Source organism: Phallusia mammillata, chromosome 8 (genome assembly GCF_965637545.1).
Source record: "Phallusia mammillata chromosome 8, kaPhaMamm4.hap1.1, whole genome shotgun sequence".
NCBI lineage: Eukaryota > Metazoa > Chordata > Ascidiacea > Phlebobranchia > Ascidiidae > Phallusia > Phallusia mammillata.
Genome location: NC_137259.1, coordinates 6,265,888 through 6,286,790, shown reverse-complemented (window position 1 = coordinate 6,286,790; position 20,903 = coordinate 6,265,888). Strand labels below are relative to the sequence as shown.

Genomic DNA, 20,903 nt, shown 5'->3' with positions numbered 1-20,903 from the left:
AACTCACTTTGGCACTTTTTGTTGAAGTTGCAACAAATTGAATTATGGACAAATTTCCTATTTCGAATCCATGGTAAAATGTTAGGACTTTGTTTGGGACATTAGTTTCCGCGTCATGCTGTTCAAATACTGCCTTTGCATCCTGTGTTAATTAAAAACAATAGTATGTATTGCATATGCTAGTAGGGTAATAAATTATTCAACACAATACAGTAATGGCCATAGAACTTGTTATTATATTGTAAATCAGCTGCCATACGAGAAACTGCCAAAGATGAGAAAATGAAATAAACAAAGGAAAACATATTCACCTTTAAAGGTATTCCAGTTTTTACTTCATGTATTTGTGAAGTTTCCAAACAGTAAATTTCCTGTCACAAAAACACACCTTTTTGTGTTAAATGCAGCAAATATATCTACATGTACAACATTATTTTGGCACAGGCAATTATTGCTATTACATAGATAAGTTATGAAAGTTACATAAATAAATAAAAAAGGTATATTTTAGAAAGTAACGTTCCAAAAGGAAGCCTGAAAGTAAAACATGGACATGAATTGTAAAAAGTAATCAGGAAACAGGCTTACTGGTCGATTTCCAAACTGCCATATGACAAAAAGTCCATCATCATCCATTCGTAAAAGACATTTTTGAACGTTTTGTGACACAGCTGTACCCTGAAAATAGACATGTTGGTTTTAGTATGAATAAAATGTACCTAGCACTACAGAACACAAAATATAAGCACACAAAAACAAGCTAATAACATTTTACATACTTCAGCTCTTTTTAGGAATTCCTCTCCTTTTTCAATGAAAGCTGGTATTTCCATGGTTGTAATGTGTATGCATTTGTAATTTAGACAAATCAAAAATTTAACACCAGAAAAACCTAAAACAACAAATGCACATTTTTATTATTTGAAATCTTTAACTTTAAAGATTTAAGTAATACTTCACCTGGTTAAAAAATTAGCCTAAAACACTAAATATTTAGCATAAAGCAGTCAAACTTCTTTGTTGTGTGAGTACAACTACAAAAGAGGCAATCATATTCTATTTTTGTCATTAGTCTAATTAGGCAAGTTCTTAGAATGTTAATTTCCTGTCACGTTTGAAGATCTGTATTTAATCAACGTCTATATTTGCCATTTTTAAGTCATCTAATTCGGTCATCAGCCTAAATGCAAATGATTTTTGAAATGATTGAAATATAGAAGCTAGTTTTATAAAGGTCCAGCATAAAATCCTTAATCAATAACATTCATTGGTCAAGACTAGAGGTATTTTTGTTTCTCGTGCCCTTGTTTAGGCTTCCATATTTCAAAAAGTAAATCAGACTACTTGAGTAAATGAATCTTTAAAACCTCAAAACTAATATTTAAGCTATGATCTTTGAACTCTCATTTGTTTATTCAGTCACTGGCTGCCGCAAATAGTGATACTTCCTAAGCCTTCTTTATGAAAGCAAAAAGAAATACTTGTGGCGACCTCGCTGTAGTTTATCATTATGCTGCTCTAAACCGTAAAACTTAATAGGGTTTGAAAATCCCCAGATCAAACGAAATAATATGGTTTTATAGCCGCCACGTTTCAAAATCAGCTACAATGGAAAACGCACGTGAATGGTTAACACGCTGCTATCGAGTGACGCGATTGTTTACGTCCGGCGCTAGCCGATTGTCTTCGCAACGCTTCGCTGCAACACAAAAAAATGCAACACACTTTTTTGCTCGCTACCGCCACACCCTGGAGAGAAGATTTTACGATTTTTTCCTTCTTCAGATGAGAACAATCTGTTTCATTTTGTACACATTGTTTCGTGAATATGCAAATATAACTCCTGACGATTAAATTTTTGAACACTGATATATTCTTTCTTGACTTAACCAGTGTCTGAAGATGTTTGTTTGATTTTTATTCTCGGTAGGCGGGCAAGGCCTGAATGCGTTATGCTCACTTATGCACTAATTTAATTAAACGTGGTAGGTTAACACTTGCTTACACGTGCAAACAGATTTTGCGTTTCAATTTTTGTGCACACAGATTTTGCGTTTCAATTTTTTTTCAGAAACCAGAGATTAGATAGCCTACCTTTCCGCCTTAAGCCGTTAGGATTTAGCCGTAGCCTATTGCATGTTTTGCTTTTCGATACCAGATTGTTTTTCATTCTTGGCAACAAAATACATCGTGCATTGAAACAAGTCAAAACACATCGGCACCAGATAGGCTGTAGGTCGTTGGTCTACCGAGGTCTTTTACGATCTTTACAGTTAGGCTTAACGTTGGACTACATTACATTAACTTTACCCCTTCTTTCCAAAAATAACTAGGTCATAGCCTAGTGACCTTTCTAAACATGTATTTGTTTTATATAGAGTTACTCAAGTGGCAAGTAGAAGAATTTTGAACTTGTAACCTTGCCGCGGGTCAACGGATGACGTCAATCGGTGACGTTTTCATCTTTCCTGTGCGCCTGCGGCCTATTGATGGCAATTCACAAAATCAATACAAAATTTTCTTCTTGAAAGGAGAACAGCAAAAATACATTTTTTTCCAAAGCGAAAAACAATTTACGTCCAGAGATAAATTGTTCGTTTGCTATGCAACTTTACAAGATATAGGTATATGCTGAAGACGGCAATGCAGTAGGTTATTCATATCAACGATACCATGTTTAGACCTATAGTTATTAGCACAAAACCTGTTTGTTACATTTACTAGAATGTTTTTAATTGCGGAAAAACGTAGATGCGGTTGAGTTAAAAAACACAATTACTTGTTTTAATGCAGGCTATTTATGACAAGATGTGTAAAAATGCGAAAAATATAGCAAAACAAACTTTCAAATTATGCCATTATTGCCAAAGACAGGCATGTTTGCGTGTTCTTCCAAAGCAAAAAAAAGATTAACTTCTAAACTGTTATCGGATTTTTTTATTATTTAGATCTAGTAGCCGGGTATTCTAGGTAGGTAGGTAGGTAGGTAGTTTGTATTTGCACGTAAATGAGGAAAAATTTCCTAGCAAACACAAATTATACCAGGAACTTTTGATAAAACGATAAAAAATATCAAATTATCTCGCTGCCGTTTTGGTTAAATGACTTTTGTAATAGAACAGACTGACAAAAAAATTTCATCCCTCCACTGGTTATTTCCATTCGTTTATCTTTTTCAAGTAAAAAAATGTTATGTCACGCACTGATGAATAATGTGAAGTAAGAACGAGTGGTCAATTCGTAACAATCTACAATATCAGATTGCATGGAATATAGTATTTTCCATCTCATGCAACTGGAACTACGATTTTCAATCTTCATACGTCGTGGTACGTCAGAATAACGTAATAAACCCAATACACAACGTTAAAAAGCAGGAATGTTATAAAGTACCCTAAACGGAAGAATATATCCAATGCGGCGGGATCATCAGAAAAACAGCAAATCTTTTTTCGCCAACTCTCGAACGACGTTTTGGCCGATGTACGCTGTAAAACATTTAATTTAAACCTTTTTTATTTTCGAAATTAGGCCAGATTTAGAGCAACCAGGGCTTTGAATTTTGTAGATTAGTTAAGCGTCTGCACTTGGGTTGTAAAACACACCATATTATGTCTGTGGGCAACAAGCAACGTTTTGGAAAAAAATTTTTTGGATGTAAACATTAAGGTTGAAAAAGAAACATGAGCTGTACTAAGAAAAAGAGCAAGACCAACGCGTGCTCACTGCACTAGGTGCACTGAAAGTCTTACTAGACAATTTTAACCATTTATAAAGAGTAAGCATAAATGTGACGAAAACATTTGAAAAGATTTAATAAAAACTAGAAATGTAACAAAATGTCATGAAAACACAATGTAAGATTTAATTTAAGGTCGTAAAGATGTTTTAGTAAGTTATAACGTGTATCAGATACAAAATTTACGAAAAATTGGCTGTGATAAAATACGTGTTTCGTGAGAAATGCTTTGGAAACAATTTGGTGAAAATTGCAAATTATAACGACAGTGTGTTTTAAAAGATTTTCAAAGCCTAAACAAAGAAGCGTGCAATTAAAAGGTGGTAACCGGCGATTAGCTTCGATCACCAGTTCAACTTACGTGGATTCTGGCTTTTCGGTTTTGTTGACGCTTCATAAAATAGTTTAGTGCGCAGAATTGCAGAACCGTCGCGAAAACAAATAGAAAACAGACCCACAGGTAGATGTCCATTGCCGTCAAGTACGACACCTAATGGAAAAAAAATGGATAAAGTTTACTCATTAAAAAATATTTGGTTTTCATGTTTTTGGCTTACTTTAGGTAAAGATGATTTCATTCCTGTAATGATTGTTGCGATGGTAAGTACTGACGTCACACCTGCCGTAGAAGCAGAAATGCTAGTTAATAATACAATCTATAATGTCAGTCCACCGTAGAGTTGGGTTATAACATTGCTGGATTAAGTTTGAAAAACGGGATTCTTTACACTCGGCCTCATTTGTTTGTCAGGTCAGTAAATCTATCATTTGGGCTGAGTATGGGCTTATTTGGAAAAGCAAGTGTATGGGTGGAACCCGATCCAATATTTCGGGCCCGCGTCCTGGGTCCAACCCTTTTAGACCGTAAAAAGTCCATGAGAAACTGTAAATCCTAAGACGTCTGTGCAAACACGCTACATACATTTTGCCTCAAAAACTTTCACCATCAGTATCCTTCCTCACAAAGAATTATTTTATAAAGTTTGTCTTCTTTCTTGTCGTTTGAGAAAAAAAATAGGTACTTATCATCTTAACCACATTGAGGACAAGATCAACTAGAAATCAGAAATTCACCTAAAGCCACTCGAGCTGGAACCGATCTGGGATCAATCCACATTCCCAGACCTGCCAGAGTTACCATTGACATTGCGGGGAAATACGATTGAAGAAAGAAGGAGAGTGGATATCGTTTAAGCTCAAACATCACTTGAAGACTGGACTTGTTTTCTGCTGCAAATAAGCATTAGTTTTTTTTAAAAAAACACAATTGATTTGGTCATCACCAATTCATCGCCATAAACATTATGTAAGTTTTGTCACATGAAAAACTAAGTTTTTTTTAATTTTTTAAATCAAGTTTTTTAAAATTAAAAAAGTACACTACCATTGTGTGAAATAGGTGTGAAATGTTTCATTCTATTTTGAACGTTTAAAGTTAAACCATTTCTTGTTGGTTTCACGTCTTATATACGTAACGCATACAGAGGGGAATGTCAGAAACAATTGTCTTTTAACGAATAATGACCGAAGCATGACGTCAAACATGACGTAACAATACCAATAATATGACGTCAGACATTATTAAACCAAAAATTGTGCAAATTGTTTTTTGAGTTTGCAAGTGTAAGCGAGAAACGAGATTGACAAACCGTTGTATGAAGCTGAGTCAGATTGGTTGCTTGCCAGAAATTGATGGTGAATGAGCCTGAACTTTGGCATACTTGTGACGAGCCCGGGGTCAAAAAACAAATCGTTTATATCCTTCCCTCCAACCCACTCCATAACCACCTCCTTGTTGTTGTAACCGACTGCAACATTGTCAGTATTTCTGTTAGTTATTCTTGTATGATTAATTGCAAAGATATACGTTTGATACTAAGCTCTAACGTGGGAAAATGCAGTTTATTGGATTTTATTATCTGACACGTCGGGGTCAGGGTAGTAAATATATTTAAATTTTTGTTTTAGGGTAATTTTTAGTTTGGCTTGTCTGTATTTTATCTAAGCTAGTATTATCTTGAACATTATGCTTCAGATAAACCTCCATTGCCAGTTTAATGTCCACATCTGTCAAACACCTAAAGACGAAACGTTTTTCTTTGCTTTTTTGCATTGCTGTTTTGATTTTTGTAAAGTATACTACGCATTACACTTTCTTTGGTAAATGTATTTCGTAAAGTAAGTTGTTTATTAACTTCCAAGCATTCCATCTGGCAAGTCATAGGCTATTGCTGCCAGGCATAATATCAAGTGGTCATTTGCCAAAAGAGCTCTATAAACTTGGCAAGACATAGGCTAGTGAAATATAACCTGTGGTGGGATTCGATCCCTCTACCGAATCTGCGTAGCACAGTTTGTAGAGCGCTAGTCCTGGTTGTCGTGGGTTCGAAACACACCATGGCCGGATTTTTCAAGCCTAAGTCTTGCCATATGAGAATGCTTGCAAGCATTGATGGGAGAGCTCCATTCGGCATGATGCCAGGTCTGGCGTACTATAATTTATATATGAGTGTGCTGTGATCGCTACTTACGACTTTGAAATGTAAGAGAACACGATTCCAGATCTAATGGAAAGTTGTAGAGATTCATTTGACAAGCGACAGTTGAAGTAATTCTAAAAACAAAATAATTTTAAGATATAAATCAACGAATACGAACCAGCAACAGCAACAACTTACTTTACACTGTAGTAGATGGTGCCGTTGGAATAAAGACGCAATACTACGTTGTTCACCGTGGTCTTGTGAATAAAAGAGTTCTTGGATCCGACAATGTATATGTCTAGGATTTTAAAAACAGAAGTCACATTTGAATAATGCGTCCCTTCTATTCTACACCATATCAGAGTTGTAAACGGGCCTGAAATTGGAGCCCAAACCCGGCCCGAACCCGAAAATACAAGCCCGAAACCCGGCCCGAACCCGAAAATACAAGCCCGAAACCCGGCCCGAACCCGAAAATACAAGCCCGAAACCCGGCCCGAACCCGAAAATACAAGCCCGAAACCCGGCCCGAACCCGAATTGTTTTTGAGAAGCCCGTTCAGGCCCGAAAATTTGATCGACAAGCCTATACTTGAAGCTTCAGAAAAGACCAAGACAACAAACACAATAGACAACTGGTCCCGAACAAGGCGTTTTAGGACTGTTGGACATTAGGTCAGGTCCAGCAACTGGCTATTTAGCTAGTTAAATTTATTTTTGAAAGAATACTGACACAAAGTGTAAGTTCAGGCCCGAATCAAGCCCGTTTTTTTAAACAACCTAAGCCCGATCCGGCCCGAATCCGAACTCGGCCCGACTTACCAATCTGTACCATACAAAAATGATCTTAATGGCTTCCCTTGTGACTAATGTGGTGTATGAATTTGTTATAATGGGCGCGCGCCATCACAGATAACCACTTTAAGGTATCAGCGTTCTTTTTATCGTGTCAGAAGTGGGATTCGAAAATTAGAAGAAAAAATTCACAAAATATCAATTAGTTATTCTTACAACAGAATTGTTTAGCCTTGACGACTTAAGTTGATAAAAGAGTTTCTTGTATTATGCACCCACACCAAACTGAACAAATGGATTGGGTGTCATTTAAAGAAACACAGATAGCCCCAAAATACAGGACGACTTAATGTACACTAAAAATATTATTTCACCAAGCTGTTTTGTGATACTGCTATTCAACAAAGATGTGTTACAAATGTTCAACGTTTTTACCTGGGACCCATATCTTATCGATAAGTCGACTTGGCAAAACGATGCTATCTCCTTTGCCACCTGAGGAGAATCGTAACCTGGGATCCACCCACGTTTCGTGCAGACACAAAGTCAGTGTGAAATCCTGAAACGTGGAATTAATGTATAGTATTCGTTTCATGTAGGAGTAGGCACATTTTTCAATGTATGGATCAAAAGTGTTGTAAAACACGGAGAAAAACATAATGTAATTTGGAAGACTATATACGGATCTGTTGATAAGTTTAATGGTGAAAATAACGGCCCAAATAGATGTAAAAAGCGACATGCTTTCTGCGCACCTTTTCATCTATCGTTTTTTATGTGACGCTTGTTTAGCACCCTTTTATCATTCCTTCATGCGACTCAAGTGTATATAAACGGGTGTAACTGATGTGACCTTCATATCACTGATGATGGCATGAGCATTTGCCGAAACGTTTGAACAATAAAGCATGTCGCTTTTTACATGTATTTGGGCCGTTATTTTCACCATTAACATAATGTAAATTGTATCAATTAATTATGTACTGTCGATAATTCATTGAAAAACACATTTAGCCAACATAAAAATTACTTTGTTAAAAAACGAATTTTAGTTCAACTTTAAAGCAAGCGTAAAGCTAATATTCCGAGTGATTTCTTTGTTTGCATGTGATATAAAGAATACAAACAAAATTAAATCGAAGTAACAAGTAAAAAATCAAATTCTTTTTCACACAAACTTTTTTTGTTGCTGCTGTCAATATAAGTCCATTAAAAAAGGTTGATACAAGATAAGCCTGTCCATTAAGTTTATGTAAAAATTTAATGCATTCCCTAACGGTTCTATGATATCATGTTCTTACCATGTTTTTCTCTGACACATCGGTAATGCTTTCAATCATCACACCAAGGCCAACTTTAGTAATTTGCCCTGTTAAAAGAATGCATAATAGATGAAAAACGCATGTAAGAGTGAAAACTATACATAAAGAACCTTCGGTCTAAACTCTAAGGGAAGGTGAAGTAAAATCATTAGTGCCGGACCGGCCAAGTTTTTAGTAATCAAGCGGTAAGGTAATGCATTATAGATGACATTGAACACTTTGAATACACTATTACTACCAGCCATAATGTCTCGTTTGGGACATCGAAACGTTGGCATATTAAAATAAAAACTGCTGGAAGAGCTAAAATTTTGTTGATTGAACACTTTGGTTTGACCGGAATTGTTTTGAAAAGGTTTCAATCACATTCAAAGCAAGTACGTTCATTGTCACGTTTGCCAAAACAATAACCTATACCTTTAAATATTGTTTCGAAACGCACCAACCATCTTACGATGTAACTCATACAACGTAACTCTATAGTAAACATGACCGTGTTAGTTTTCATAATTTTCATAACGCTCATGTTTGTAATTTGAAATCGTTGCATTTTCTAGTTCAAAACTTCTAAACCAGTGGTTCTCAAAGTATGGGTCGCGCAGGGTCAAAATATGGGTCGCGCTATAGTGATTCAATTCTGCCCAAAGGAACGAACCAATGCGGCATTAATTAAACACAAACGAATTTACCTTATGCAGTAATAAAGTCACCTCACTCGACCACGCTGTACAGTGAAATGAACCAATCATTGCAACATGCCAACAATAGCCTTTCAATTTTACTGTAACGCACATGGCGATTGTTACGTTACAGCAGGGGAAATAATAGGACAAGTTGATCATGCGAAACCGAACGTGGAGATGTAACATTTAGCGTTTAAGGATGAGTAAGTATTCGTAAAAGGGAAACATTTTTTTTAAAATTAGGATTCACTTTTATCAATGATCATGGTGCTGCAAAGCTACAATGTGTTAAGCCTGCAGCCATTTTGACATGGCCAGATTCCTAAGCGGCGACGACGTGACCTTGAAATTGCAGTCAGTCTCGTTATCGAACAATCGAATCACAGACCTTTCACTAAATATAAAATATCAAGTGGTCTCCTGAATGAAAAATAGAGCCGTGCATTGAAGAAATTATGAAGGAAAAATTTCAGTTTTGTCAATCACATTAGAAAAATAAATCATTTGTTTGTAATAAATTGTTTCATAGTACTGTGTACTACAACTGGTTGTCTGTGTCTTTTTCTATTTCATGCATATCAAAAAATACATTTTTTGATGTTTGAGACTTGGGTCGTGAGATGTTCATAAAACTCAGATTTGGGTCGCGGTCAAAAAAGTTTGAGAACCACTAATCTAAACAAACTCGCGCTAAACAGCAAAATCGAAAAATGCACTAAAAACAATATTACAACTTCGTAGTAAGAAAGAAGACCAATATTACAATAATCACTGTTGTAATCAATAAATATCAAAGTGTTTGTAGTAAACCTGTACTATATAAATATGAGTTATGTTCTTAAGATACCGCAAATTTACCTTCAACCTTTGGTCGAATACTGAGCTCGTATGAGTGAGCTCTGAACATATCTTCAATCTGTTTGGATTGGTCAGTTCCATGCTTGTCCGGCACTGCACAAAACACATAGCAAGTTGCACAGACGTAAAGTTACGGAAATAACTTTTTTGCACAACGAAGTGGGTCAAAATTGACTTACTTTTTTTAGGATTATTTTTGCAGATTCTAAACTCTTGTTTCGAAAAAGGTGCGATACAATTATGGTTTACAAATTTGCTATTGGGTTACAGGAACCTAGTTTCCCATATTTATGCACATTGTGGCTGACTGGATTGCGTAATGTCATAGCAGACTACAAGAAACAGCCTGTGTAATTCGGTGATGACCGACGGATCTGTCTACGCATATCAAATATACAAAATATACTCAAAAAGAGCAGCAGATGATCAGCGTCAACATTTTAACGTTCAACGTCAAACTAATTTCATGCAATAAATCACAATGTCACCAAATTTAAAATCGCAGAGCATTAAACTGTAAACCGTATGACAGATGTGGTTAACTTTTGCTGAAAACAAGCCATTGGGGTTTTCCATTTGGAGCAGAAGATAAAACAGTAAGACAGCAATAGAGTTAAATGCGTTTCCTAGAAAACATCTTGTCAAAATCCTTTCATTAAAGTGGCATTGAAATGTAAGATACCCAATACTGCTGGTGATGTAAAAACGAGAAAACAGGTTTTAATTTGACTGCGAAATTAATGTGTAATGTCCGCTAAAGCTTTATTGATTCTCCGCCACTGTGTCATTTCACACTGTGCAAGGCGCCAAGCCGCGTGGCAATTGGATGATCGATTGGAAAAATTTTGTCAAACGTTTAAAGGTCCACAAACGTTTAAAGGTGTTTAGGCTTGTGTTGGGGGGAAAAGAAAATATGTTTAAAACAACACTGTAAAGTATTAAAGTTGCAGGTTTTTTGTGGGCAAAATCATCACACAGTTAACTTCGTAAAATAAGTGTTGTACTAATCAGAGTTGGCCCAAAAATACTGTATCGGCGATACCCGATGCTGTAAATGAAATCGGTACTCGTCTGATACATTGGAGGAATCCAAACAAATAATGATACCTTTATAAACGAGGAAAACGTGCTTTAGTCTGTCGTTTCTGCCACAATATTTTGCGAAAAATCACTTCACACGGACTTTTGACTCATTCCCTATTGTAACACTAACTCTGCGTCTGGTTAGGACGTTTGCAGTTTCTCTCAAAGAATATACGAGACATGCCAAAATGAACGTATTTCCGAATTAACGATTTTAAACACGATATTTTATTAAAGTGAGGTAAAAAATAGACATTTAAAACCTAAGAGTAAAAGCGATTCACTTGCCAAATATAGCCTATGGTCTACATTGTTACGTTATTACGCCTCAAATGAGGTCGCAGTGGATCAAGTTTAGTCCGCTACAGTGCTACAAGCGCACACTAAGCGCTACTTTGCAATGGTTAATGCAATCTGCCTAACAGCAGGCCCGATAATTATAAGTGAATAAAGCTTTTTTGTAGGTTGACACTGTATCGGGTATCGGATCGCAGTAGGACTTTTACTGGTATAGAAATAAAAACTAGTTATAAGGGCCAACCCAACGAATAACGTTCCTGAAACGTTATTGATTCGCATTATGAAATTTCATGATCGTTATTCGAAGCTGTCATTGTTTCGAAACCAATTTAGCAACTTCTTAAAGAAAATCTGCATTTTTCCAGCAGCGAAAATGGGTTATAGCCAGGAGCCAAAATGTATAATAAAGTTTGACGTTATTAATTAATTCCTATGGACAAGCAATCAATTATATAGACTAAAAAAGTGGCCTGGTTTTGAATCAATTTGCGTTAGCCACAAGTTATAAGGATGTACTCATTTTCCGTGCCTTCGGAAAATTCTAGGCATGCCTTCTGATAACCAATCAATCACTCTGCTTGTAAGGCTTAAAAGTCACGGAGTTAAGGTGATCAGGCAAGTAACAAACATTATCCCCAGCACTTGCAGTTTATCGATTTGCTAAATCCAATGCAACACCTTTTGACTTTGATTTTTTCCGGGAGCGCTGACCATGTTTGCCGGCTAAAATGCATTCCGTCGTCAGAAGTAGAATAATCACACTGTAAAAAAATGAAAAAAAAACATACCATAAAACCGATCTATGTTTAGCCTGCATGTAGAATTGATATGATGCAAAAAGGAATTATGGGGGTTGCTTTTTTTAAGTATTTAAAAATCGCTATAAGTGTGCCAGTAAAAGTGTGTTTTTCGTATTTTGCTTATCTTATATTCTTGCAAGAAAACAAAAATTGCTTTTAGTTACTTACCAAACAAAAGTTTTAAAACTCACAAAAAAAAACACTTTAAAATTGCCAAAATATAAACAAATATCTAACACAAACTTCTTATTTTTGTTTTCTAAATTAAACAAACGGGCACACAAAAATATGCATTTCCGTTACAGCAACAGGTTTCACAAAAACCACAACATCACAAAAAAACAAACAACACACTTCATTTAATCATTCCTTCACAATGCAAATAAACGTTTTCTCACCTCTGTGCTATTTGCATTTCAAAAACTTCCCCACATAATCCAAATTGATCAGTCAACCTGCTATCTTGTAAGCCTGCTGCAGTCGACTGCGAGACACTAGATCAGCCAGGTCTTTCATCAATCTCGTTTATTACGTCACAGTGGCGCATCGAGCCTCTCGCTCCTCAAGAGAGTCCTTTTACAGCACCACAATTAATGTAATCGATGGTAGACAATTGTTGGGCTTGTTATTAGTAATTGAATGGCCGAGTTGTGATTTGATGTATCTGTTTTTTTTTATCTGTACGTCTCACTTATTGCACGATATTTTGTTGTTAAAAAAATATTTGAAAAATAGAAAGTAGAACTAAAACTTTGCAAACTTTGGCAAAAACTTAGATAACAAGTGAAGGAAAAAATAAGTTGAGAAAATCAATTGAAACTGTTTTTCCAAAGCGACCTTGTCAGGAAGGTGCTTTGAAACACATGTTTTTGTTAGATACCAGGTGTTTGGAAAAACCTGATTTTAATCACAAGTTGTGATAAAATACGATAATACCATGTCGCCCAATTTTTGTTGGCAAACAAATTAAAAAGTTATGTTTAAAAATTCTACATTTTTGAAATTTTGTCCTATAAAGTTGGCACATTTCAAAAGGAAAAATTCGTGAGTCTGTGAGAAAAGATTGAAGATACGTGTAATCGCTTTGTTTAAAACACGCAGTAAACAAATTTTATCAGTTCAATCTGCTTTGCATAAATTTTTTCTGCTGTAACTTTTATAAGACTGATTACACATTAAAGTCAAAAAATAGTTCAAGTTTGATGGGTTGCTGCTTTATTATCTGACACAAAAGACAAATAAAAAACGGTACGTTATGAAAAGCAAAGCAAAAATCTAGAAAAGACAAAACGCGGTTGATCGCAAAATGGCTTTGCAACGAGATGCAATAGTTCAATGACAACATAAACTGATCAATGGATTGTTCAAAAATCCACAAGAAAAACTGATGGCAAAGATCAAGAACAATGGCTGCAATGAGATGAGATAAGCACCCGTTTGAAAACTGAGGCAGACTGATCAGGTCAACTGACAATATCGGAACAATGCATGTTTCCCCTATGCTTGTACTTCCTACTGTGTTTGTTTAGTTATTTCCCCAAAGGGCAAAACGATATTTAAATGCGTCTTGCTTAGATTGAGCTCAATGTCCAACTATGTACATCATTGCAGTTGTGATGGATGTTTCTTTATTGTTTATTTTTTTCGTACATGCCACCTCAAGCGGTTTAAGTAATGCGCCACAACCAGTGTCTCTTAAGACGATACTATAATGGTGCCTAAGCTAAGCAATAACCTAACAAAACTTATAAAAGCACAAGATAATTCATTTGTGACATTTTTAAAGTACCTAGCTGAGAAATAAAGCGACTGTGCTTGTCAAAACAAAAACACAAAAAACTCCCAAAACGGTGTAAAATTACAAACCGTTTTTATATTCCCTATGTTGGTACGTTATTTTTTGTGGTGCTAGACTGCAGCGAGCTTTGCGGAGTTAAGTACAGTTTTAACGTAAAACGAAAAAGTAGGATTTCATCATTAAGTTTTTTCTCAAAGTGTTTAGAAGAAGAAAAAAACGCAAAGTTAAGTCTTATAAAGTTAATGATACACTTTAAATAGTGCATACAAAACAAGCTAAAGCACAGATTGGCAAGTGCAAGCAATACCTTAAATTTAGTGAGTTTTAGAGGTAGGCCTACGTTTAAGTTAAGGATAAAATCCACGTTTAAGTTAAGGATTTTTTTTTCAAATTGATAGTTCATCATAATTATACTGTGATTTATATATGAAAGTGCCGTGATCGCTGGTCTGCATAGACGCTGACTCCCGTTATGAATTTATGTTTATCTTAACCATAGCTGTACACTGTATTTTTTTTCTTATTTTGCTATGGTATCAAGCATGACGATTGAAAAGATGCTAATTGTTCTCATTCTTGTTAGTAAACCAGAATTAGTATGCTGTGTTAAACTTATGTGTTAAACGCGCTAGTAAAAGTATAATTTCATTCCTGTTGCTATATCAGTATGCAAACAGCGTATAACCATAATAACGGCGCAGCCTAAACCGCACAAACTCCAACAAACAAATAGGATTAAACCATATCTATCCTATTGCATCAAAGAATAGGACTGATTTGAAATTGTGGGTAAAAAAATGTAACTCAATTAGGAATTTTTGTTGTCTTTTCGTTACATGGACTTGGACCACTCCTTTAAGATCTTTTCCATCTTTTCAATAGTTTCATCCTCCTGTGAACAAAAGTATAATAGAAAAAAAACTGTTGTAAAAATAAATGCCAAAACACAGAAGCTTGTTACTCGGAATGCTACTAAAAATTTACTGGACATTTAAGGTTCAGACATACACAAATGAATTATTTTGTAACATACTATTTCGTTTGTTCGAATAATTCTGTAGTTACAACAATGCAAAGTCGCACAAAAAAGAGCAAAACACAAGTAAACAAAAAACAACAAAATAATAAAAATACATTATTTTTTTATCCTTTTATTCAGTTTTATCCGAAATTAACTTTAATTGATGAAATAGAAAACTGTAAAAATCAATTCCATGTAGTTAACTTTATTTTCAGTAATTTCTGTCTGTTACCAACATGGCATAAAACTATGGTTAACTCATAGCAATAGGCCACACCACACTAAAGCAATTTTCTGTTATTCAGTAATCAAATATGTTAGTAGACAGTTAACTTCCAAAATACCTTACCTTGCAAAAACAAAAGCGAATGTATTTCTCAGTCAAGTGTCTGTGTTCTTTACAGTAGAACGCAGTGGTTGGAATAGTTGCAAGTTTCTTATTTCGTGTCATCCATTTCACAAGTCTGTAATCCCAAGCGTCTCCAGAATCCTTGGAATCACTCAAGTCAACATCTGCACACATTTTTACCGTTAGCTGTTGTGTTATCATGAACCTTATTCATAACTGGAATCAACCCTAAAGCGTTTATGGGTTTATGCAGACCAGCGATCACGGCATATGAGCTCAGTTGGCAGAGCGCGATTCCCGGCTTCTGTCGTGGGTTCGAATCCCACCGCAGGCTAGATTTTTGCTTAATAATTTGATCATGGTAACAAAGTTTTCAACGCTTTAAAAACTTTAAAAAGGCAATTGGTGATTTTTTTATTTCTAAATCTTTAAGCAACGTTCTACGGCGTCTCTACTGTCTCGAAATGTAAGTTTCATACTATCCACAATGCGGACTATAACTTTTCAAGGTTACGTTCTGTGCTTTAAAACAAACAACAATACAAATTTTGAGTACCACAACACAGCAGCAAGTAAATGAAAAAGATTGGTCTGGAAAAAGCTCAAAGGTTTTGTTTACTGCAAAAGCCGCAAGCTTATTTTCACTTTCTACTGTGCATCTATACGGACTTTAGAAACTACACTGCAACTTAGTACCCTACCAGTACTCTACGTATAACTGGTTTAATCAATCTTGACGCCCTAATAGTCTTAAGTACTGATGTGGCACGTCATTTGCCGAAACGTTTGAACAATAAAGCATGTCGCTTTTTACGTCAATTTGGGCCGTTATTTTCTTCATTAAACTTATGAATAGATCCGTATATAGCGTTCCCGAATACTCAAGTTACTTACTTAGACTTGAAATGTCGGCGATTAAGAAATATCCCCCTTGCGGAATAATCGGTTTCAAACCAAAGTCCTTTAACACCTGAACCATGCGGTCTCGTTTCGCTTGCAACTGCTTGGGAAGGATTTTAAAATAACTCTCATCTGTTCCCATTCTTGACATCTCGGTCTCGAATCCTCTTGCGACCGCCTCCTACGAAAACGTTATTACGAAAATTACAGAGTTATTACGAAAATTACAGACTCTTATGGGTACACGAAAATAAAAGTGAAAATATGCTCAATCACAATTAACAAAGCTGCTAATAATCGGTAAATCATTTTAAAAAACTTCTTGTTTATAACATAACACCTTCCACTGAAAACTACATTGTTGCTATGTAAAGGGCTCTTGGGTCATGATGTTTACCTATTAACCAATTGTGTCCAAATAACCCCGTTTTTATGTACCTTTCTTGTCCGATACCATGTTTTCAAAACTATTATTTTGTGGGGTTCCGCAAAATTGGACAAAATACGATATCGGTTCTGCCTTATAATACACATTTAATAGAGGTTTTACATGAACCTAAACTATGCTGTTGAATATTCAGCGGGTTGCTTTAGTACCCCCATGTGTACAGTTGCTAACTGTTGCTTACCTGTAATGGAGTAGGACAAGTGTACACACTGTTCTGCCACACAGTTTGCAGATGCTTGATAAGTTGAGAAGGACCGATCGCCCAGCCAAGCTGAAAAACATTAAAATTTTTTTTTTTTCAGAAAAAGCTTAAGCATAAGTTGAAGATGATAAAATGACCCATTTTTAAGGCCGTAAAGCACACCATTAAACACAGATCGTTATGCTTCACAAGAGCAGTAAATTTTACTAATTTCCGTAAAAAAATCCCAGTTGGTCTTGATATGGTTTAACACACACGACATATAAATATAAAACAAGGATTGTACTAAACTCTGCATCAAATCGCGTGTGATAAAGAAGCCCCAAAGAGGTATCTGATCAGATTTACCAGATTATATTGGCAATTCAAATACAAACCCTCACACACCCGAACAGTCATAGCACTTTCATTATTCCGAAAAATTATAATTTTCGACTAACATATATTTCTGTTCATCACAACTGCATAACATGCGGTTTAGTACCACTGGACTACTGTAATCTTTATTATTTTAAGATTAGAAAACAAATTACATTTTGGTCTAGAGCTTTTCGGAAAGGCAATTTGATATTGCAACTTGCCACCCATGGATATAATTTAAGACCCACAGCAAAGAGTAAGCAAGCACCGGATATCAAATTAAATACTGTGCAGTACCTGTGTAGGTCTAATTACATTCCAGGACTTCTAGTAAGACACAAGCGTATATTTGTTTTCTAGTATCGGTTAACAGGAAGTCTAAGGCACAAAAAATATGTTAACATGAGTTATATTAGCTATATATTGTTTGAAAAAAATGGCCCACAGCTCATCATATCAGGTCTGAAAAAGGTCTGGTATATAACCATGCTATAAGCAATGTGTTTTTATTTTTTTATTTTTCCTCAGTGGGCGGGCAATGACTGAATATGTTATCCCTACTATGCATCTGCAAACACTGAAAATTATTTGGCCAGATTGCAGAATTAATTTTAATGTTATCTGTCGTTTTCATAAGATTGACATTGAAAAACATTTTCTTTACCTTCCAGCCTGTAACACTGAACGTCTTCCCAGCACTTCCAATAGTTAATGTGCGATCCCACATTCCTGGCAAAGATGCTGTAATGTAACAGAATTGGTTGAAAATGTACAAAAAACTTTTTTTTTAACAAACATGTAATGTTGACACTAAAACATCTAGGAAGTATGACATAAAGTTGTTAAATTTGTTTTTTGCAATTGAAAAAAGAAAACGTTTCTGCCACTAACCCTTCAGGTGGTACAACTGGACACAAAAACTGGTCAAATACAGTAAGAAATCATTTGTTTGAAGCAGTAAATTAGATTTGTTTCAATACCTGAGTCTTATTGCATGATAAGATAATAGGGTATTGAGGCACTGTTCGAGATAAATAAGGGCTGAATTGCGCCAATCAATAAATTGACTCTTTTGAAATCTTTTCCCCAGATTTCACTTACCAATTCGTACATGCTTGTTATCTTCGAAAAGCAACCATTCATAGACTTCGTCAGATATGCAAAGACAATCGTACTTAATACACATTTCTGCAATCAATTCAAGTTCTTCGCGACTGTACACCTGAAAGTGTAAACAGACAAATTTGCTTTATTAGTGCATTGAATTGCATTTATTTGAAGTATGTGCATAAAAGAGTACAACACACTACACCATTGACAATGAAATGGGAAACATCAATGTAGAAAGTGGCACAGGGATATTTTTGCAGTACATATTAACACAGGGGTTCTTAACCAGGGGTACATGTACCCCTTGGGGGTACGAAGCACCAAAGCAGGGGGTACGACATGCAGTGTGAAATTATACGCTATTTAGGCATATTTGTGAAGAATGCGTAACAAGTAACTTTGTTATATGTCTATAACGGATTGTTTTTTTAATACTTACATTACTGTTTTAATGCATGCATTCAACACGCAAGTTATAAATACACTGAATTTAATTCCTATTATTACAATTTTATTTACTTCCGTCGGCAATTGTAGACACGGGGTACGAAAAAATTTCATGAAAGCTCAGGGGGTACAAGCGCTAAAAAGGTTAAGAAACACTGTATTAACACATGAAAAAGCAACTTCCTTACTTTTCCTAGTGGGTTGTTCGGAGTATTGATAATGATGGCTTTCGTGTTTTTGTTAAACATTTTCTCCAATTCATCTCGATCCAAAGTCCAGCCAGCACTGGTGCCTGCGGATTCCTTAGACTTCTGTGAGTAATTTTAAGAGATGGAATGCAAGTGTGCTATATTACTCAAGCTCTTACTGGCTTTAGAGGAATAAATTTTGGGATTCCCCCAGCTATCTTCACCATTGGTTCATAGCAGTCGAAAAAGGGTTCCACTATAATAACCTGTAAAAAAATCTTATTTTAGATGTAAGTTTAGGGCCTTCATGGTAATTTGCAACACACTTCTGTATTTTGAAATAATACATCGTTACGATCTATTGTACAATCTGATGTACTATTGTTTACAGTATTACCGAAAAGCTTTCAAATCATACCAAATACAAAGGTAAGAAACAAGTCAAATTAGTTAAGCAACATAAAATCAATCGTATGGAAAATAAAACAAACATTTTTTACCTCATCTTCATGTTCTATAAATGCACTTATGGAAGCATATAAAGCTCCATATCCGCCAATGGTGATCAAAATGTCTTTTAATGCATCAATTTCAATTCCAAAAAGAGGACTAAACAACTTTGACATGGTTTTTACCAACCTTGGATGACCCTACAAACAGCACAAAATCATTGCAATGTTACCTGATGGAAACTATAAAGTACTTACAACTCCTCTTGTATACTGGTAAGTCGCAACACTGTCAACTGCAGCCACATCAGCCAATGCTTGTTTAATATGTTCAGGTGGGCTAAAGTCAGGAAACCCTTGCCCCAAGTTAACAGCTTTGCATTCTGCTGCCAGAGTTGTAAACTCAATCCTGAAACAATGATTGTAAATGTGTTATTGAAAGAGAATTGACAAACTTTAAAGATTAGGAGTATAGCAATGTTTGCATGGCATGATAAAAAGCTACTAGTTTTGCAAATTGTTTTGTTTTTAATGTCAAAGGTATGTTGTGCTCATACAGTGGATGACTAAAAAAATCTTTTATTAATAATGTTTTAATTGCATTGAAACTGTCATTGCTTGAGGGTCACGTAATTGAACCTAATAGCTTGTTGAGATGAAATGAAAACGTTTTTTATAGTTTTAAATTCATCTTTTAGAAGAACAACGTTAAAAATCCTTATATCAAGTCTTTGTTTAAATTTTTGCATACAGTTATAAAACAAAATATGTAAGTACAAACAAAACAGTTTCAAAATTTAATATATTAACATAACATACCAAACGTTCCTGTCCACACCATCATATCTCTTGGATGGAATAAATCTGGATGACATTGTTTTCTGTTGTATTTTAAGTGGCTTCTAAAAACATTGAACCACATTAAAACAAACTTTAACATTTGCTTAACAAAATCATCAGCTAGTATTTAAAGATAACTGCTTGTTTAAGATTTCTTTGCACCTAAAGTCGACCCAAAAATCCAAACTGCACATCTGTTCACAAACAAACCCCCTTAACTGACATGCATGCAACCTCAGCAAAACTATATGTGAGCGAAACTATATAGTTTCTGCCCTGTCTGACAAAGGTGAACTTGTAAAACATATTTTTGAATAGGAATGCTCTGAACGACATTATCATATGTCTTGCAAATGATATACATTGTCCTTTCTTTTTCGTGCTACATTACCATTAACACAACGAGGCGCGATTTTTGTAGCATCAAAATGCACGTTAACCAAATACAATACAATGAGCACTACACCATACTTACTTTTCGTGACGAGAGGAAACAATTGGCGCGCGCCGCAAATGCAGAAACAGCAAAAAGAGAACGGTTTGCAGCAAAGTTAACTGATCCGTATGCTCCGCGTTGCAACATGATCACAGGACTTAGGTAAACATTGCAATTTAACTGGGGGCGACTATCCGCACAAAACGACAAAATTGAGAAGTGAAAGTATTACGGGGCGTTAACAGATTGGGAAATTCTGATTGGATGGTATTTCGAAATTCATTGTTATTTAA

General features: G+C 35.4%; 3 protein-coding genes across 8 annotated transcripts in view; all 3 read right to left on the bottom strand.

Moving 5' to 3' along the window:
- The window catches only part of LOC145203865 (1-phosphatidylinositol 4,5-bisphosphate phosphodiesterase beta-4-like), a 29,099-nt gene extending 26,471 nt beyond the window's left edge, over positions 1-2,628 (bottom strand). Inside the window, exons 1-5 of one of the 5 annotated variants that reach the window (XM_080076206.1) lie at positions 2,420-2,628; positions 780-892; positions 589-678; positions 312-371; positions 8-142 (exon numbers count right to left, since the gene is read on the bottom strand). In XM_080076206.1, the coding sequence (XP_079932332.1) occupies positions 8-142; positions 312-371; positions 589-678; positions 780-833 (339 nt within the window). In that variant the 5' untranslated portion in view covers positions 834-892; positions 2,420-2,628. Of the gene's footprint in view, positions 1-7; positions 143-311; positions 372-588; positions 679-779; positions 893-2,094; positions 2,340-2,419 lie in introns of those variants that run through there. The other 4 variants (XM_080076204.1, XM_080076203.1, XM_080076202.1 and 1 more) reach the window with 4 other exon arrangements.
- LOC145203866 (gamma-aminobutyric acid receptor subunit rho-2-like) lies at positions 2,506-12,577 on the bottom strand. Of its 2 annotated transcripts, none has more exons than XM_080076208.1 (12): positions 12,461-12,577; positions 11,941-12,023; positions 9,880-9,972; positions 8,318-8,385; positions 7,452-7,575; positions 6,418-6,520; positions 6,271-6,353; positions 5,389-5,547; positions 4,814-4,969; positions 4,297-4,358; positions 4,101-4,229; positions 2,506-3,488 (listed from the first exon to the last, which is right to left on the bottom strand). In XM_080076208.1, exons 1-12 carry the CDS (start codon positions 12,475-12,477, stop codon positions 3,318-3,320), a joined length of 1,248 nt encoding a protein of 415 aa, XP_079932334.1. In that variant the 5' UTR covers positions 12,478-12,577; the 3' UTR covers positions 2,506-3,317. The 2 variants fall into 2 exon arrangements, with proteins under 2 accessions (XP_079932334.1, XP_079932335.1); XM_080076209.1 differs by having other exon boundaries at positions 4,814-4,966; positions 12,461-12,568.
- A 683-nt stretch (positions 12,578-13,260) lies between these two features.
- LOC145205047 (kynurenine--oxoglutarate transaminase 3-like) lies at positions 13,261-20,887 on the bottom strand. Its single transcript, XM_080077686.1, has 12 exons — positions 20,650-20,887; positions 20,154-20,236; positions 19,593-19,743; positions 19,386-19,535; positions 19,065-19,151; positions 18,886-19,008; positions 18,242-18,362; positions 17,805-17,881; positions 16,760-16,849; positions 16,125-16,311; positions 15,231-15,394; positions 13,261-14,752 (listed from the first exon to the last, which is right to left on the bottom strand). Exons 1-12 carry the CDS (start codon positions 20,755-20,757, stop codon positions 14,693-14,695), a joined length of 1,401 nt encoding a protein of 466 aa, XP_079933812.1. The 5' UTR covers positions 20,758-20,887; the 3' UTR covers positions 13,261-14,692.
- Positions 20,888-20,903: the final 16 nt, after the last annotated feature.

What these genes read in the sequence shown, in the direction of transcription:
- LOC145203866 (XM_080076208.1), bottom strand. An exon ending in TATTCGACCAAAGGTTGAAG is followed by an intron (nt 8,386 to 9,879) that starts GTAAATTTGCGG and finishes TTCTTTTAACAG; the next exon opens with GGCAAATTACTAAAGTTGGC. An exon ending in ACCATCTACTACAGTGTAAA is followed by an intron (nt 6,354 to 6,417) that starts GTAAGTTGTTGC and finishes TTTTGTTTTTAG; the next exon opens with AATTACTTCAACTGTCGCTT.
- LOC145205047 (XM_080077686.1), bottom strand. Translation starts at nt 20,757, where the DNA reads ATGTTGCAACGCGGAGCATACGGATCAGTTAACTTTGCTGCAAACCGT. An exon ending in TTATAGAACATGAAGATGAG is followed by an intron (nt 19,152 to 19,385) that starts GTAAAAAATGTT and finishes ATTTTTTTACAG; the next exon opens with GTTATTATAGTGGAACCCTT. An exon ending in TAACAAGCATGTACGAATTG is followed by an intron (nt 17,882 to 18,241) that starts GTAAGTGAAATC and finishes GTTACATTACAG; the next exon opens with CATCTTTGCCAGGAATGTGG.